This window comes from Pantherophis guttatus, chromosome 4 (genome assembly GCF_059756535.1).
Source record: "Pantherophis guttatus breed Tessera chromosome 4, ASM5975653v1, whole genome shotgun sequence".
NCBI lineage: Eukaryota > Metazoa > Chordata > Lepidosauria > Squamata > Colubridae > Pantherophis > Pantherophis guttatus.
Window position 1 is genome coordinate 39,799,467 of NC_142066.1, and position 20,044 is coordinate 39,819,510.

Here is a 20,044-nt window from a genome sequence, read left to right on the forward strand (position 1 = left end):
CCAATCCTTTGGAGAGCCGTTTACACACGCTGGATGTCCGCCGGGCGCTTAAACTCTACATTCAGAGAACTGCTGCTATTCGGCGTACGGAATCACTGTTTGTCTCCTTTTTGCCATCTTCCTTAGGACAAAAGGTGACCTCTTCCACGGTGGGGCGTTGGATCCGATCAACGATTACAACTGCATACGAACTTCGGTCGTTACCTCCGCCCTCTACAGTCATGGCTCATTCTACCAGGAGCGCTGCTACCACGGCTGCTTGGGCTTCGAAAGCTTCCTTGGTCGACATCTGCAGGGCAGCGACTTGGACATCTCCTTCCCCCTTTATTAGACACTATAAGTTAGATAAATTCGCCTCTGCGGAGGCTGACTTTGGGAGGAGAGTGTTACAGGGTGTTGTTACCCGGGAGGGGTCTTCTGCCCAGACTGTTCCCGCCCGTGATATGGGACAGTGATTTTTGGTATGTCCCACGTCTGGCTGCTGTCTCCACCCTCAAGGGAGAAGGGGCATTGGTCCTACCTGATACGCCCCTTCTCGTTGAGTGGAGACAGCAGCCAGCCCCACCCTGCTCGTCAGTCTGGGCTTTACTGTTTTTGGGTATCTAATTGTTGTTTTCTGCTTTTTTCTTTCCACACACCGAGTCTGTTCCTCCTTCGACAAAGCGGAGTGCCCTAGCAACAGGGGCAGATTTAAGAACATTTCAGGCTCAGTCCAACCTCTGACCAATGAGCACAACCCACGTCTGGCTGCTGTCTCCACTCAACGAGAAGGGGCGTATCAGGTAGGACCAATGCCCCTTTTCTGTATTTTGTTCTGTGTTCTTAGTACTTCCAAATAAGAGGAAGCAAAGATCAGGAGGGCAAGCAGCATATCAGACTTGTTTGTATGTGCTATGGATGACTAACGCAAACTGATCATCAAAGCAAATCTGCATCTAGCTTGCTGACTTTTAAGATTTTACCCATTTGTTTAATAAGAAGCTACTTAACTATAATCGCTCTGCCATTAGTTACTCTTGCATACATATTATGCATTGGACCATGCAAATCAACCATTCCATGAGAAAGTTAACCTCTTTAGTGTGCTATTAGCAGTTCAGCCTACCTAGTTGGTTTGCAATAACATGAGCTCATGTTGTGTTTCAAGCAGATGAGAACTCAGTACTTTCTGTTTTGCACTGATAAGTTCCTACATTTAACATTATGGTGTAAAACTGCAGGAGCTGAAATTTGGAGGTCAGTTTCACAAGCAATTTGATCAAATCCCCCAACTGAATTGACTTTACAAATCAGAATGATGGTTCAGATTGAATAGCTAAATAGAAACATGTACTTCCAAATCTTCCAGATTAATTCAAAATGTAAAAGGACAGTGATCAACTAGCAGTATCAGACATGAATCAAGTAATCCATTTGTGGAAGTTCATCTGCTGAGGATATGTAAACCAATCTAGGCAATGCAAAATAATACACTCCAATTTGCTGCTAAATATATTTATTACAAAGAATCAGACATTTAGAAATTATCAGGAGCCATCCAGCAAATCAAAAAGAAGATATCACAATCGTTTATATTTCTATAAAAGTGGGCAAAAGCCAGTGTATATTCCTAGGGCCAGTATGCTTTTTTTTCTGCTATATCTTACAGTATTGAATACCATAATGAACAAAGCAATGTAAGAAATATATTTTATCAGGTTTTTAAACATTAAACATTACAAGGAAACTCAATTAAAATTATTTTTTAAGCCTACAATATTCTAAAGATAAGAATTTTAAAGTAGACTTAAAATGATGGGAAATTACTGTATTTTTCGCTGACCATAAGATGCACTTAGGTTTAGAGGAGGAAAACAAGAAAAAAAATCTGCTTCTGCCTCCCAGCATCCATCTGGCTAAAGTCCTTGCAGCAAACAGCAAACAGCCTGGTTAGCTGCCTCTTCCATGTCTGTTGCCTCCGCCAGGGAACACTGGAGCTTCGCAGCCAAGCAGCTGATCGGTGGTTGGATTGGCCTCCTGGAATACCGCCAATCAACTGTTCCACTGGGGATAGCTGCCACCTTTTGCCACTGCTGCCTGTCACCCATATTCATTCCATAAGATGCAGAGACGTTACCACCCACTTTTGGGGGGGGAATGCATCTTATGTAGTGAAAAATACAGTAACCGGTTCCTTACAAATTCTGGTGGCACAAATGAAGGTGCCCTGGAAACTACTAAAAAATGGGACAGCAAGCAACTGGAAACTGACCATATCTAGCATTAAAATAATTTCTTAGGTGATTCTTTTATACACAATTATGAATAAAGATGGGTCACAGTAAAGTAATGCAGAGTGTGATAGCTTCTAGCAAGCCTAGATATCTCTTTTCTGCAGTGATAAGTTTGCAAAGGTAAAGTGATAGATGGCATATAGTCATAACTTCCATTCAAAAATTATTATCCCTGGAATCACAAACATCCAATATTTTCTTGATTTTGGTAATCTGGAGAGAAAGGGAAAACAATGCAGTTATAATGTTCAAGAGAGTTCAATATTTCCACCTACAAAGGTCAGGAAGTTATTGCAACTTAAAATAAATTTAAAATCTATTTGTGTTCTATTTTTTTTATAGACACCAAAATTATAATTGTAATATATTGATGAGTGAATATGAAATGCTTGCATTTACCTCTATTCGTCTTTTGGCTGTATTGTTTAAACCAAAATTATAGATAATTCACTCAGAAATGGTGAATATGCTATATAGGTTGCATTTAGAAAAAAAGGAATAAACTATGAGCATCAAGTATTATTCAAATAAATCTTCAACATCACATATAATTTAGGGAGAAAAACATCTTTATCTATTCTGATCTTGGCAGAAAGAAATAACAAAGAGCACTGAAACTTAAGAAACCAAAATATGTTCTTTGAATATTATTCAAAGATTAAAAGATTGAAAATAAAGATTTCAGAGTGTTTTAGATTAAAGCATAAATCTATGCTTTTTTCTCTCTCTGTCCTCTCCTACTTTGGCATTTTTCTGATTTAATTTTTTTAATGTATTAGTTTATCAAAATATAAAATACAAAGAAAATTAAAATAATGGGAAACTAGGAGAGGAGAAAAGAGAAAAGGAGAAAGCATGAGGTAGAAGGGCAAAAAAAAAAAAAAATCCTATGAAGATGGCAATCTTATCAGAAGGCCAAGGAGACTTATCTCTTTTTCAGCTTACTAACAGAAGGAATAGAAATTCCTTTAGTTTGTATTATTCCTCTGGGATATGGAGCAGTGGTGGGTTGCCCCCAGTTCGCACTGGTTCTACAGAACCAGTAGTAAAACTGGCAGGAGGCTCTGCCCACTGACCCCGATGTCATCAAAATGCTTCTGCACATGTGCAGAAGCTTCTGTGCTTGTGCAGAAGAGAGCGCGAGTGAAGCGAGCGCACACATGTAGCCCCGCTGCGAACCGGTAGTAAAAGTAAGTAGAACCCACCCCTAATATGGAGAATCCTAGAATCACTCCACAAGATTCTCCATGCAGCAGCGATCTTCAGGAATCCTCAGGAGCTGTGCTTTGGATAAGCTGACAAGCCAGTCAGCTAGGGCAGGGGTGTCAAACTCAAGACCCAGGGGCCAGATCCAGCCCATGGGGTGCTTAGATCTGGCTCACTGGACTGCCCTGAAAACAGCAAAGGACCAGCCTGCAGTGCCTCTGCCAGTGAAAACAGAGTTTAGGAGGGCTGCCCGTGTTTTTGCTAGCAGAGGGTTGCACCAGGCCGTCACAGCCAAAAAAATGTAATTCAGAAGGGACACGGGTGGCCCTCCCAAGTGTCATTTTCATTGGCAGAGGGTTGCAGGGTGCCGTTGCAGCTGAAAACAGAGCTCACTGGCCCGTTTTCACTATCAGAGTGCTCGGGCCGCCACAAATGCCCCGACATGGGTGATGTCGAGCTAGCTGCGCCTATCCTATCCACACCCATCCTGGCCCCCCAAGGTCAAATACAATCCTGATGCGGCCCTCAATGAAATCAAGTTTGACACCCCTGAGCTACGGGGTGTGGCTGCAATCATTTCATTGTTGAAAAAGCCACCATTTTGGAATTTATTTTTCAAAGGGACAATCAATCATGACTTTCACTTCTTAATCATTTATCTTCATTAGCTAAAAGAGGCTCTTTTAGTCACAGCTAGTTACTCATTTTTGAAGATTTGTGCCATTTTTTAGACTTTTTTATTGTTAAATGACAAGGAAGATAATTGCTGGAGGCAAGCTAAAATTAAAAAAGCCTGGAGCACATTTTTTTTTTAACTTTGATGCAGTAATGTGGTTTTATTTTACTATTTTAAGTAATCTGTAGTTCTGGATTGCTTTGTTAAGGGTGGCTGAAACAATTTTTATGAATTCTGATTGGACAGGAACTATTACTTGATTTATTTAAAAATCTATTCTTTGACCACAAGAGGCAGCTAAGAAGATGGCAAAACATAAATTTGAGCATATTTTTAGATCGGTATTAGAAAAATATTTACAGAAAACCATTCACTTTTAGATCAATTATGTTTTAAAGATGGAAGAAAGATGAGCAGTTTAGAGATGAAGTAATGTGTAGAAAGTTATCAAACAACTGAGGCAATTTCAGAAATATCTGACAAAGGACTTAACTGTAATTTTGGAGTATAAATCTGACATCAATGTCGATGATGATGGTTTAAATACAACCTTCCCAGTGCAACTGAAAGAAGAGCTCCAAGCAAATCTACAATTCTCAAAGGGACAAGTTTGGGATTTTTAATTCATAAATACTAAGAGGGTTGAGAATTATTTGAGAAAAAGAGACTTCAGAGATATTCCAGAGAAGATTTATTCTGTCAAAATAAACTGGAGGGAGTGGCTTACATTTAATCAGTTAATTGAAGTTAGAGATGATTTCTACATATCTGATATATGTATTTGAAACAAAGCTTGGATGTAATTTTCTGTTTATAAAAGTGAGTTTGAATTTTTTTTCATATACAATGATTATTTCTAAAGCTTGTAAAATATTATTGAAAATGAATCTGAATATATTAATTTTAAAAGAAAATAAAAAAGATATATTAGAATTTAGAATTCACTGATTTTAGAAATATTTTCAAAGAAAGGTTTAGAGTTTTAAAATGAATTTTTAAAAAATGTTTTTCCCCTTTAAGATTAAAGAATCTAAGAGAGTTTAGTAAATTATCTTAACATCAATGATGATAGTCTATAACTATGATGGCGAACCTATGGCATGCATGACACAGGTGGCACGCAGATCCATATCTGTGGGCACGTGAGCAATGCCCTAATTCAGCTTCAGCATACATGTGTGCACTGGCCACGTGATTTTTGGGCCTTCTGGGAAAAAGGCTGTTTCTGACCTCTGGAGAGCCTCCTCGGGGGTGGGAGAGAACATTTTCGCCCTTCCCAGGCTCCAAGAAAGTCTCTGGAACCTGGGGAGAGCGAGAAACAGGCCTACCCGGCCCACTATGCCATCATGTGCTAAAAGTGGGAGGAGTGTGGGGGGAGCCGTGCACGCATGTGTGGTGGGGGCGGGGCACATTGAATTATGGGTGTGGGCACACGTGCACGCAACCCCCCCTCACGTGACCCCCACTTTTGCCACACAACAGCAAAAAGGTTAGCCATCACTGGTCTATAATGATTAATAAGTGTAAACAGAAATATATATTATTTTCCACAGCAATAAAAAAGTGGAGTGATTAAATTGATTCTGTTATTCACATATAGAACATATTTAATTGTGCTCCCATTTGGAAACTGCTTCTGGATTTTGTGCTTGTGATGGGAAAAAAATGAAACTTTGGTTTGGTTTTGCTGATTAGATATGTATGTTATTATGGAAATGGCTAGGATGTGTTATTGTGCAAAAGTAAAAAGCTGAGGTTGTAATGTTATTTTCTACTGTGCTAAAATGACTTCCATAGCCATTGGATCCTTTCCCCACCTAACCTTAACATCTCAAGCATTTTCTCATCCCTTTTCCATTTTTGTCCTACCTGAGGAATCACACATATTGTCCAACAGGCCTTCCTGATCTATAGTCCTAGAAGGAATGGTAGAAGGTCAGTTCTGTAATATATATACATACAGTTCAGCTGTTTTCAAAATAAAACAGAAAGAAAATTTCTTCTTTTTAAAAGGGTTTTCAAATGGCTTATAGCCTGAATACCTACAGGATCACATCCTTCTCCTGCAACTTCTGTCCAGCCATTAAAATTTGATAAAGTTGGCAAACTCCAATTCCCAGATGTAGAACAGTGTCATCTTGCAGGACCTAGGAGATGGCCCTCTCCTGTAGCTGCACCCACACTGCGAAATACCATTCTTCCTGAATTCTATACATCATTGACTCTGCTGCTTGTTCATATATCTTTAAGGACCTGGCTCTTCCAATAGGACTTAGGTGAGATTCAGCTGATTCTATCTGGATTGTGCGATCCGGTAAGCCCAGCAGAGGGAGGCTCCGCCCACCCACCCGGACATCATCACGTCCCATTTTTGACCTTCTGTGAATGTGCAGAAAGCTCTGTACATGCATGGAGGAGGCATGCACAAGCACATTTGCAAACCAGTAGCAAAGGTAAGTGAATATCACCCCTGACTTAGAACAGAGTGTTTCATAATCTGCTCTGTAGTATTGGATTTCTATTACATGATGAGTAACCAGATTCTTCATTTTTGTTTTTCTTTGATGTGCCATTGGTATCATTAATTATTCTTTATATTATTAAATTGTTGATTTTAAATCTAATATGTAAGATGCCTAAAGTTGCCTAGAGGTGGCATACAAGTTGACTAAGCAAATAAAGAGCTACCCTAGATTTCTAACCAAATAGGATAATGATATCAATAAATTAAATATTGACTTCCATCCAATTCAGAGATACCTTTTTTTTCTCTTTTAGTTTGCAATAATCACTTTGGCACCTTTATTTTCCTACGTTATATAGACATTATTCCTAACTTTGGTATGTCAATTAAAAATTTGTACCCAGGTATTTTAAGGGACTTCCACATTCTGATTTCTGATTCTTAATATAGCAACTTCTGATTTATCTTACTTGTATCAGCACAGTAGCTCCATAGCCGTTCTTGGTCATAATTCCTTGTGACAGAACACCAAAATCTTCCATCCTCTGAATTTTCATTGGTGCAAAAATTGAATGTTTTCCCACGGTAGATGAATGGAAAAACACAGCGCTTGCCTTTAGAATTACCTTCGTATTCTGTAGATATTGGAAACACAAAATAAAGAAAGGGGAAGTCTTTGTATTGAAATGAACTTTAATCTTATCCAGTAAACATTCCAAACATTTCAATTCCCTGGAAATCCTACTCTTTGTCCTATCAAGTACTGAAGGCCTAGGACCCTAAACTCCATTTTCCAAACTATATCTTTAACCTCTTTTCTTACAAAATAGGGTTTTTCATTCTCCCTCTCTCCCCCGTCCCTCTCTCTCTCTCTCTCTTGCTCTCTCTCTCTCTCTCTCTCTCTCTCTCTCTCTCTCTCTCTCCCTCCCTCCCTCTCTCTCTCTCCTTCAATACATTTCATACCCACCAGCATTGGAAAAGGAAATTGCCAAGATGCTTTGCTAAGAACAAAGCAAGATCTGGATGCTTGATTAGGCTAAAAGTAGACATTACCAAGAAAACATAGTTGTGAAAGATGCAGTTAGAGAAGAGCCTAGAAGCTTGTTGCAAGAAGACCTGTTACTGGAAAAGTAAGACAACATGATATTTAGCTTGCGCTGTGGGGCAAACAGGGTTTTAAGGGTATAGATCATGCTAAGAACACTTGAACAGCACTATCTGTACACATGCTATTCCAAGTTGAATAGCATTACTTATATATGTGGCATATGGATGATAAAAAATTTGTAACCAATAATTGTACTGTTGTTTATAATTTCCTGTATCCTGAGGTATAAAAATAGAATGTTAGTTTTACTAATGGCTCCTCTCAGCTCCACTACAACCAGTGTAGCTCCTGCAACAGATTTGTTTCACGGGCTACCCTAAAGGCTCCTAAATTTCTGTCGCACTTTCTGCCAGTTCTAGCTTCCAAATGATTTTCAAAAGTAGTCTCATGTAAAGCACTGTGAAATAGTCCAAGTACGAGATGAACAAGGCATGAGTGACTGAGACAAGGCCTTACAATCCAGGAAAGGTCATAATTAGTATACAATATAAAATTTTTCAAAGGGCCTTCTGTTATCTAATCTTTGAGCAAGATTCTAGAAGAATTCTTTAGTTGCATACCAGATCTGTCTAGGGAAGTGCAACCCCATGCAGAAGTAAAGATCTTAAACTGGGGCTCCACATACTTACAGCCACTCAGTCTTGCTGTGGGAGTTCAGCTGAATCCTGTTGTACCCCTATATGCCCTCACATTGAGAAAGGGCATTGTCAGCAATATTTATGTCACTTGGGATGTATAAAGTGGGTATCATCAGTGTACTGATGATACCTCATCCCGTACTGTGGAATGATCACCATGAATGAAGTATTACCATCAAGCCAGTATCACCTGTCTTTTCCTATTATGCAGAACCTTATATTTTTCACCAGTGAACAGTATTTTGCTTTATAGAGCCCAGTGTTCAAAAGTTTCTTTAAAATTTTGAGTTTGATATCCCTGCCAAATTGAGTACATAACTCCTTTGTGGCAATAGCCACTGCAGACTTAAGCTATGTTTTTTTTTTAAACCAGAGTTTGAAAAGACTAGGTCTCTATGAATTAACAAATGATAATTGAAGGTGTTCGTAACATACTTGTGTGCATCAGCCCATTCTCTGGGGAGATGGGGGGAGTCAGCATTTATCTTTAATCACTGAGGAATACTGTAAAGGCTAAAGCTGGTAAAGAGCCGTAGACCATAAGATAAGCATGGTATATGTCCCCTCCCCATTCCAGTTCTCCATTAAACTCTTACCTAACTATGGTGAGTCCTTGAAGGTTCTACAAATAGTCCTCAATTTACAACTATTCATGTAATAACTGTTTGAAATCACAATGGCACTGAAAAATAATGATTTACAACCAGTCCATGTATTTATAAATATCACATCATCCCTAAGGTAACATGATCAAAATGTGGCCACTTTGCAACCAGCATATAATTATGATAGCAGCATCCTGGATTGTGTGATCAGCATTTACAAATTTCTGACAAGGAAAATCAGTAAATCAAAACTCACAATCACATAATTTCATGCTTAACAATCATGAGTGATTGATAGCCAACTAGGAAGATCACAAACCCACAAACCCACAAACCCATTTGATCCTGATTCAGGCACTTCACAACCAGTATGCATTTATAATTATTACAGCATCCCACAGATATATGATTGCCAATTGTGGTTCCCAGCTGGCTTCCAACAAGCAGAATCAATAAAGAAACTGGCAGTAAGTAGGAAATCACAGCCTCATGAGGTCATGTATAACAATCACAAGTAATTCATTTAACAACCAAACTGACATAAGTCCAGGATGATCATGTGATCTTTCAATAACCATGTCATTTAGCAACAGAATTGTTGGAGGAATTCCTGTGGTAGAAATAGTTGAAGGCAAGTTGGGAATATGCCTGGCTGCTTTATCCTTCATCATGTGACCCAGTTTGGATCACACATAGCCACCTTCTGTTTCCTAAATTCATACAGGCACAGAAATGTGTGGCTACTGCAGTAAAAGAATTGGAAAGAATTCCACAAGCCATTCTCTGCATCCTCTCTATCCTGCTTTACCATTCACAATACTTGTTGTCTACTCCACTTCAGCTAATCTTATTGTTGTCCCTCACCTAGAATCCATTCTTCCACTCCAGTTCATTCATTTTTCCTATTATTCTTCTTTTCATTTCTACTTTCACATCCATCCACTTTGAATATTTCATTGGACTCACACTGACTTGCTTTCCCATTCTTAATCTGGACTTCATTTTTATCTGTAATTGAATATCTTAATATGCACATCCCATGTTGCATGGAAACTACCCTCTGACAGGACATTTGTTCCATTGAAATATCATTGCAGCCATTCAGAGTCACTGAATTTTGAGGGGGGGGAGAAAAAAGAGGTGTCTATACCACAGTATAGTTTCTCCTACCTTCAGTGGCACATGCCCTCCATTTACTGTTCTTGTCATAGTTTGCAGTTGTGGCACACCACAATTGGTTATCATATGCACCATCTCTTGTACAACGAAAGTAGAATTTGTTGTTGAATTGGAAGGGAAACTTGCAAGGACGTAATTCTGGAAAGGAAAAATAATGGGGGGAAGAAATTAAGCACCAAAAGAAGAAATCTTAAAAACAGATAGAATTGGATGAACCATGGGATGATTAAGATTCCAGGTGGAATAGAGTTTATTAAGATATTGTGTACGTCATGCATAACTGTTGAAAAATGGATTTATCCAATTAAAAAATAGACATGCTTAAATGGTTACATACATACATACATACTGTATCTTCCTGCTGAAATTGATTGATTTCTGTGAGGGTAATCTGGTACTCCAATCAGGAAGCATGACCAAATGGATTAATTCTACTTTATGCAAGGTTACATTAGCAGAATTTTGCAAGTCTGAAAGTTCATTTCTCTTATCACCTTTACATTCCAAGAAATTGAGGAGGATCTCTTCTGAGACTTGCCACAATCCTGTTCTGTGGACCAAGCTGATTTTTATTCAATTGTTTCCATACACCTCACCCCCACCCTATCTTCCAAGGTTCTTATACTTCTTCCTAATTCCTCTACCAAAGGAATAGCTTGATACCTGATGATTAATTCCTACAGTCCTAAAAGGTTACCAGATAGCCACCAGGGCATTTTGAGGAAAACACTTTGTTTTCCTTGATGAACTTGTGGCCAAGATGGCTCCACAGTTTCTGAGTATCTGCTCACTCACTATCCATATAGTGATGGATAGGGCTTAGATCAAAAGCCAAAAAGATGTTTTAGAGCAGGCCTAGGTATGCAAACTGCATATGGCTGTACCTCTTTAACCTTAGACATGCATTTCCTAGAATCCCAGGGAAATCTGCAGCTTCTTACTACTTCCAAAGTACACTATCAACTCTGGATCCATAGCACTACACTTCCTTATGTCCTGATACCTTTGTGAGTTTCACATTACTAAATACACAATCAGATTGTCACAATTTGATTTTAATTTTAAATATTTAAAACTATTTTTTTCCTCAATTCAGTTGGTTATTTGCCCAGTGACTCCTACTGATCCTGCTCTATGTAAAGGTCAACTGAGAAATGTATAAACATGTAATAAAAATGCAAACTAAGATACTATCTAATCACAATATTTTCTGTACAGTAACACCTCTTTTAATTTTTCCTTCCATAGGAATTAATGGATCAACATTCTGTTATCCCACCTTCAGTTGTCCTTTTGCTTTCACTCTCAACTACAACTCTCAACTATTGGGGTTCTTCTTTCTGCTTGAAAGAGCCCAAAGAAATTGTTTACTTAGTGGCTTTTTTCAATGCACTTCTACCACCACTTATTATTAGATGAGTATTAATCAGAACAGATAGCAGTACTTGACCAACCATGAGAAACTAAGCAGGTCACTTCTGGCTATCAGTAGTGATGGAGGATACTAAGAAATATCATTGTTATAGAGAAAACATATCAACATATCAACAACAAAACATATAGAGAAAACAATGGCAAATCAGTTCTTGTGTGTTGCCAAAAAACAACATGGATATGTTCTTATAGTCCTCAAGAATCAATTTCTAAGGCAAAAATGACTTATTTACTCCTGTATTATCTTACTTCTGATATATGATATCTTTCTATGCTCTGTTCTTCAATGTTATCCCCAGGACATTCTTCAGAGGTAAATTGGATTGACAAATAGTAACTGGTGGAAAGTGATCCAAAGAGTTTTTGCAACTTAGCGTGGATTTGTGTCTGATTCTCCCCGTCCCAGTTTAATAATTAGCAGAGCTAGTTAGCAGGATTGTCCAAATGTTTCCTTCTATCATCTAAGTTATTCCATACCTGAGGGTGTACAGTAAGTCCATTTTGGTTCTCTATCATAGTTGCTGCTCAAAGAGCACCAGAGCTTTCCATCAGAAGACCCAGCTTTTGTGCAAGCTGAGTAGGATTGTCCCTTGTAGATAAAAGGAAACACACAAGGCCCCTGTGAATTTGCAGCTAGTCCTGAACAGTGATGAAAAAATGAATAAGAAAGTTAGTAATAACTGATTATTGGGTTCAGCATTTGAGTTAAAGTATTGTTGGCATAATTGCAGTATATCAGAAATTATACTAAAAACACATCTTTATTCCTGAAAAGGTGAACCATAGTACTTAATCTCATATGACTATTCAAGTTGGAGATACTAATATAATAAACTAGAATTAGGCATTTTATGGCCTCCAACCATATTCAGCTCTTTGGCTGTCCCTTTGGGCATATGTGAGGTCAATTAAAAATTAGAAATCAAATCTAAATGCAGGTAATGTAATTGATTTATGACCAATATTGAGCCCAAAATTTTGTTAAGTGAAACATTTGTTAAGTGAGTTTTGCCCCATCTTACGACCTTTTTTGCCACAGTTATTAAATGAATCACTGCAGTTAATAAGTTAGTAACATGGTTGTTGAGTGAATCTGGTTTCAGCATTGACTTGGTCAGAAGGTTGCAAAAGATGATCACGTGAACTTGAGCCACAGCAGTGGTCATAAGTACAGTACGAACCAATTGCCAAGCATCTGAATTTTGATCACATCATAGGGATGCTACACAGCTTGTTACTATGAAAAATGGTCATAAGTCACTTTTTTCAGTGCCATTGTAACTTTGAACAGTCACTAAATGAACTGTTGTAAATTGAGGATACCTGTAAGTGTTCTCCAGGGGATGGGGAAAGAAGCCCAGGTTAGGCTCTGCGCAATCACCATTTACGGCCATAGGAATGCAAGGAGAGAAAGCATTTTTCTGCATAGTGGTCACTCCTCGCCTGGAGCAGCCTGAAGAGGAGCCATGGTCATCATATGAGCCAGCCTGAACTCAGCCACCCACTGCCATATCCTCAAAGCACTGCCTTACAGGCAAATGGGTGGTGTACAGTCAGAAGTTATTGGTTTGGCCTTCTACAACAGCCCCAGTTCCTCATGTGGCCTTTTGGGAAAATTAATTGCCCACCCCTAATTAAACAATTATTTGTGTTTTATATTGAACATTATCAGTTCTCATGACTTTTTAATCTATTTCTCAAGATGTAAGGAACTGGCTTTAGAGACCTTGGTTAAATGCCCTGCCTCTAAACTACACAGTATCATTCCTCCCTTCTTCCAAAATGTATTCATTTCTGCATCACTCTCAACTTTATTTATCCATTTTTTATCAATTAAAAAGTCTCTTTACTTTCCTTTGTGTACATGTAATTTAGCTATGCTTATTACACCAAATAAGCTAACATCACACAGTTATCTTACTGGTATCAGCACAGTAGCTCCATTGTTCCTCTTTATCATAACTCCCAGTTGTTGCACACCAGAATCTTCCTATTTCTGCATCTTCATTCGTGCAACTATAATATGTTCGTTTCTTGTATGTAAAAGGGAATGCACATGGTTTTCCACCAGAATTACCACCATATTCTAAGGAAAAGCAAAGCAATAAAAGATAGATAAATATTATTTTAGCAATGTTCCATACTATATTATTTCAGATTTTACGTTCATATTATTATTTTTATTTATTTATTTATTTATTTATTTATTTATTTATTTATTTATTTATTTATTTATTATTACATTTCTATACCGCCCTTCTCCCGAAGGACTCAGGGTGGTATACAGCCATGATAAAAATAATACCAACACAAAAATTAAAAACAATTTAAAATAATTTAAAGCATTGGCCATATTTAAAACCCCTAACTAAAACCCCTTTAAAACCATTAAAACCCACTTAAATTAATATATTTGGTCAGGCCGGCTTGCTGAAACAATAAAGTCTTCAGCGCACGATGGAAGATGCGGAGGTCAGGAATCCTCCTTATGTCCAGGGGCAGCTCATTCCATAGGGCAGGAGCCCCCACAGAGGCTCTCCCCCTGGAGGTTGCTACCCGACATTGTTTGGCCGACGGCACCCTGAGGAGGCCCTCTCTGTGGGAGCGAATCGGGCAGTGGGAGGCATGCAGTGTCAGAAGGCAGTCCTGTAAGTATCCCTAAGCCATGGAGTGCTTTGAAGATGGTGACTAGCACCTTGAAATACACCTGGAAGACCACTGGGAGCCAGTGCAGCTTGCGCAAGAGAGGTGTTACATGGGAGCGACAGGTCGCCCCCATAACCACTCACATGGTCGCGTTCCGGACCAGTTGGAGCTTCCGGGTACTCCTCAAGGGGAGCCCCATGTAGAGACTGTTACAGTAGTCCAGACGGGAAGTGACAAGGGCGTGAGTGACCGTGCGTAAGGCCTCCCAATCCAGAAAGGGACGCAACTGGGAAATCAGGCGAACCTGATAAAAATCCCCCCTGGCCAAGGCCGTCATATGATCATCTAAAGACAGCCTTGTATCCAGGAGGACGCCCAAGTTGTAAGCCCTCTCTGAGGGGGATAAGATCTCATCCCCAATAGCCAGCGATGGTATCAGCTGGCTATATCGGGGCACTGGAAACCACAGCCACTCAGTCTTGGAGGGGTTGAGCCTGAGCCTGTTCCTCCCCATCCAGATCCGCACGGCCTCCAGGCATCGGGACATCACGTCAAGGGCATCATTGGGGTGATCCAGGATAGAAATGTACAACTGTGTGTCACCAGCATACAGTTGACATTTCACCCCAAAACCACAGATGATCTCACCCAGCGGCTTCACATAAATGTTGAACAGGAGGGGCGAGAGGACCAACCCTTGTGGCACCCCACAAGTAAGGTGCCTCGAGGTCGACCTCTGCCCCCCCGTCAACACAGACTGTGTACATTCGGAGAGAAAGGAGGAGAACCACCGCAATACGGTGCCTCCCACTTCCAGTCCCCCCAATCAACGCAGCATGATACTATGATTGATGGTATCAAAGGCCACTGAGAGATCTAGGAGAACCAGGACTGAGGAGCATCCCCTGTCCCAAGCCCTCCAGAGATCATCAACCAATGCGATCAATGCCGTTTCTGTGCTGTAACCTGTACTGAAGCCCGACTGGATCTAGATAGACAGCTTCATCCAGGTATTAAAGAAGCTGTCGCACCACCATACTCTTAACAACCTTCACCGCAAAGCGGAGGTTGGAGACCGGACTGTAGTTAGCTAATATAGCCGGGTCCAGGGAGGACTTCTTGAGGAGGGGCCTCACCACTGCTTCTTTCAAAGCAGTGGTATTGAGCCCCTTTATTATCTGTTTTTGAAGAGTCACACCAGAGGTGGGTTTCAGCAGGTTCTGACCAGTTCTGGAGAACCAGTAGCAGAAATTTTGAGAGAACAGGTAGTAAAAATTCAGAGAATAGGTAGTAAAAATTCTGACTGGCCCTGTCCCCATCTATTCTCTGTCTGCCAAGACCCAGCTGATCAGGAGGAAATGGGGATTTTGCAATAACCTTCCCCTGGATTAGGGAGGGAATGGAGATTTTACAGTATCCTTCCCCTGCCACACCCACCAAGCCACCCTCACCAAGCCATGCCAACCAAGCCATGCCCCCGGACCGGTAGTAAAAATATTTGAAATCCACCACTGAGTCATACATCATCTGACTAGGTGGCTCAGTGGCTAAGACACTGAGCTTGTTGATCAGAAAAATCAGCAGTCCCTAGTACAGATCTCCTGCATGAGCAGGGGGTTGGACTAGATGACCTCCAAAGTCCCTTCCAATTCTGTTACTGTTATTGTTATCTAATGAGCCTTAGTGGCACAGTGGTTACAATGCAGTATTGCAGGCTACTTCTGCTGACTACTAACTACCAGTAGTTCTGCAGTCCATTCTCACCAGTTCAAGGAGAAATTTCTCTGCCCACCCAACAAACCAATTTCCTTGGTTTCTACAAAGGATAAAAGAGACCATCATAAAACAGGATTTATAAAAGAATGGCATTGTTTAAATAAGAGATTCCCAAGGAGTGGGTTCACATATCATGTAAGTGGCTTGTCATCTAAATTACATCTTTTTAGTTTTGTATAATTAAACTGCACATTTATGGGCAGTTACATTGTTGTAATGGAGCTAGGTTAATCTTACTAAAGTGCAGACAAACACCCTACAATGCCTGTTTTAATTCTACACCAGATTAGGTCTAGAAATATTTTAAAAGGAATCAGTTGACTGTTTCAGGATAATTGTTATATTTTCTAATCCTACTGAGTAATATAGCCCAGAAATGTAAATATGTCAAACCTTTAGTTGCACAATACTTCCATTTTTTAGATTGATCATAGTTTGGGGTTGTGGCACACCATGGGCGGTTCTGGCTTGCATCTTCAGTGCAAGAATTGTAGGATTTTCCATTGTAAATAAATGGGAAGACACAAGGAGGAGGCACTAATATGGAAAAAAGACAATACCAGAATTCAAGAAACTCCCTGGTAAGTATTCATTCATTCCCTTGATTTAGACGTAGGAAACAAGTCATGCAACAAATCCAAACATTATATAAATTATCTAAATAAATACTCTCTTAAAATCAGTATCCTAAAGCAAAGATCTGTGATAAACTATCCAAGGAACATGAATCAACACATTGGTGTATTTTCCTTACCTGATGCAATAAGTGATTGAAGAAGAGTACTGAATAAAAAAAATGCTATGATTGTGGCCATTTTCTTTCTAAATGCACCTGGCACCCCTGGAGAGGGATGTCCCAGCCCTCACTGGTTCCTTCAAGACTGTGTGCTGAAACTAAACTGAACACACTAAAGATTGAAGCAATATTTCTTTATTCTGCATAGAAAGACACAGGGAGATTGCCCTCAAAGCCTGTGTAATATTGTTGAATACAGCCAACTCTTTTATACTCCCAAACCACAAAACTCACAATCCTGAATCTGTCATGTGTCATTCCCTTTGCCTTATATGGCTAAAAACTCCTGCAGCAATTACAAATATTGGTACATATGTACATAGGTTGACCAACAGCTTTCACAATGAAATTGTCCTTTCACAAGCCCTATAGTCTATATGTTTAGTTTAGAAATAATTCAGTAATATTTGCAATACTTGAAAACGAAGTGGTTTTCACTTCCTCCTGCACACCTTGTCTTAAAGTATATTTGGGAGTTACAAAAAAAAAACTTCAAGCCTCTGTAAAACCGTTATTTCAGCAAAGTTGGTCAATAATATGTTTTTATCTAGATGTTGATTTTTTTTTTCTAATTTATCCTATCATGAGTACCTGGTTTTATGTATTCCATAAGGCATCTCAGTGGTCATCAATTTCTGATACTTGCATGATCATCAAGAACAGAATAAATGCTTTAGCAACTATTCATTTCTTCCAACAACATCAGTTCCTCCCAAATGTATTCAAGGTGGTATGAGGCGCCCTTGGTGCTCTCTAAGCTTGGTTATTTTCTTGCAGACATTTCATTACCCAAACTAGGTAACATTATCAGTGCTAATCCTGATGATGTCTAGGATTGATGCTGTTACCTAGTTTGAAATAAATATCTGCAAAAAAACCAACCAAACTCAGAGAGCACAAAGGACTCCTCATTTGAACCCTGAGCTGCAAATATTCTCCTCTATTGGTATCATAGTGGTATGCTGTGCAGAAACCACTAAACTGGTACCTCTCCAGGTATGTTAGAGTATATTTCTACAGTTTAGCCTAAAATCTGTAAATTAAGTGTAATCCAGAAAGTTGCAGTATAATTCAGAAATTATTAAATCCCCTATAATCAATCAATCAGAATAGAGCTGGAAGGGACCTTGGATGTCTTCTAATCTAACTCTCTGGTCAAGCAGGAGACTCTATACCATTTCAGACAAATGGCTGTCCAATCTCTTCTTAAAAATAAATGTCCTATTACCAACACTCCCTTTTTTTTCTTGAGAAAGTCTGGATTACTTTTCTTCCTGTCATAGAAACACTTGATGATGTCCCTTCTCCAGGTATCTGCATGCCTTCTTCCAGGAGCAGGATATGAAATCAATTGTTCAGCTCTAGTGAGGCTGCCCTGGACTGAGCCACACTAGACACCAGGGACAATACTCTTAGTTGTTGTTTTCTTCTATGAGTGACATAGGTCTATGCCTAAAGGTTCACATATATGAAAGTTTCTGGTAGTTGTTTGTTCACTTATGTTCAGTTTGGATACAGTCTTCTTCCTTTGGTTGGCATTTCTGATTTATTTTTTATTTAGCTTACATTTGGTACATGTGTAATTTGGGTCCTCTAGGGGCTTGAATACATAGAGGGACTATATTTGGTAAATGACTACTGTGTCAGACTCTTTTTCCATGACTGTTTCTTTTCACAACTACTTCATTTAAAAATTAAAAATGTCAAAAGTTTTCAAAATGCTAAAAAATATAAAAGATTTTTCCAAAAATGAATAAATTCTAAATAAAAAAATTTTAAATTCTAAAAGATCATTTAAACATTTAAAAATTTTCAATTTTATAAAAAAAAATATTTATTAATTTAAAGGGATTGTTTCAAAAAAATTAAAAATTTAAGAAGTTCATATAAAAATTAAAATTTCTAAACATTTTCAAATTCTCCAAAAATTTAGAAGAAATTTTAAAAATATATACCAAAAATGTTAGTCTTTTGGTCCCTCCTGCAGCTAATTGAAGAGAAGCCTGCAACTGCGCATGCCCAAGATGGCGGCTCCTCTCTGAGTTTGCGATCTTGGGGGGTGATGTTTTGGCCCTGGGAGGGCTTCGGGGGGGGCGGACTGAATACCTATGGCCCCTGCCCGGATAAAAGGAGTTCCTGCCAGCCATTTGGAGAGTTTTTCGCTCTCTGGGACATCTTGGCTGGGAAGAGGTCGGTGCTTGTTGGGGACGATGCAGATGGCAGGATTGGCCTGAAAGCCGGCTGTGATGGACCCTGCATCTGCCAGCGGCTGCTGGAACGGCGGCGGCGGTGTGCGGTGGCGGCGGTGCTGCAGCACCCTCATCTGGACTCTCGTTGTGATCCTGGAGGCCTCAGGAACTGTTGGTAGGGGCTAGGGGAGGATGAGGTTGAGGACGATGACGAGGCTGGTGGCAACAGCGGTGGCAGCAGCAGTGGTTGCAATGGCGGCCACTGGGACGGAGGCTGGAGGCTGGGGCAGCAGCCTGAAGGCCCAGAGCGAGATGGCGGGGGATACGCTCGGCAGTGTGTTTGCCATCTGGAATGGTCTGGATGATCAAAGGGTGTCTGGCCCACCTTGGAGGGCTGGCCCCCAGATGGACCCAGAGTCCTCCGTAACAAACTAGAAGAGGCAGAATTGGTGACATTATGGACTCTTAGAAGATCTGAGGGTAGGCTGGGGGTCGGGGGGGCGGAAAATGACTATGAGGTTCTTTTGCCCCTAACACTTTGTTGCTAGCCCCCCCCCCCATCCCCCCATTCCCTTTTTTGGCCTGGTTCAGGCCTTATTATGCTCATTGTCACCCCTGCCTATTCCCGGCCTGCTGAACAGTACCTCCCTTTGTTTGGTGTCATCGTGGCCTCTCTGGACAATGCCGCTACACAGTTCTCATAGACTGACCCCTTGTTTTCCGAGCATGAGGTCTGGTTAATTCTATCTTTCTCCTTAATCTGCATGGAGAGTTGTGACCTGGGATACAAGCTCTGAGGGAGTCGGTGTATGGCTGTCTTTTCACTACCGGATTCACCAACATTTTGGACTATTCCTGTTGGCCAGCCATCGTGAGAGGGTGATTTGGTCAACCATTCCTGGGTGTTGAAAGGCGCATATCTCCTCCCACTGCTGTAAGAGGGCAGTGGAGTCTGGTTTACTTGTACCTAAAACTAGCATTGTCTCTCCTTTGGACTTTAAATCACCGAAGTGGTCCCCCTGACCATAGACTATTTTTCACCCCCCCCCCCAGC

General features: G+C 40.1%; 1 protein-coding gene and 1 pseudogene across 1 annotated transcript; both read right to left on the minus strand.

The window, feature by feature from the left end:
* Positions 1-1,478: 1,478 nt before the first annotated feature.
* On the minus strand, positions 1,479-16,984 carry LOC117669033 (epididymal sperm-binding protein 1-like). The gene is made up of 8 exons (XM_034423125.3): positions 16,760-16,984; positions 16,399-16,542; positions 13,505-13,669; positions 12,061-12,222; positions 10,141-10,287; positions 7,090-7,254; positions 6,025-6,071; positions 1,479-2,486 (listed from the first exon to the last, which is right to left on the minus strand). Exons 1-7 carry the CDS (start codon positions 16,818-16,820, stop codon positions 6,064-6,066), a joined length of 852 nt encoding a protein of 283 aa, XP_034279016.1. The 5' UTR covers positions 16,821-16,984; the 3' UTR covers positions 1,479-2,486; positions 6,025-6,063.
* On the minus strand, positions 14,057-15,266 carry LOC148114051 (uncharacterized; annotated as a pseudogene).
* Positions 16,985-20,044: the final 3,060 nt, after the last annotated feature.

What these genes read in the sequence shown, in the direction of transcription:
- LOC117669033 (XM_034423125.3), bottom strand. Translation starts at nt 16,820, where the DNA reads ATGGCCACAATCATAGCATTTTTTTTATTCAGTACTCTTCTTCAATCA. An exon ending in GAAGTATTGTGCAACTAAAG is followed by an intron (nt 13,670 to 16,398) that starts GTTTGACATATT and finishes GCTTTTCCTTAG; the next exon opens with AATATGGTGGTAATTCTGGT. An exon ending in GAGCTACTGTGCTGATACCA is followed by an intron (nt 12,223 to 13,504) that starts GTAAGATAACTG and finishes ATCACTGTTCAG; the next exon opens with GACTAGCTGCAAATTCACAG.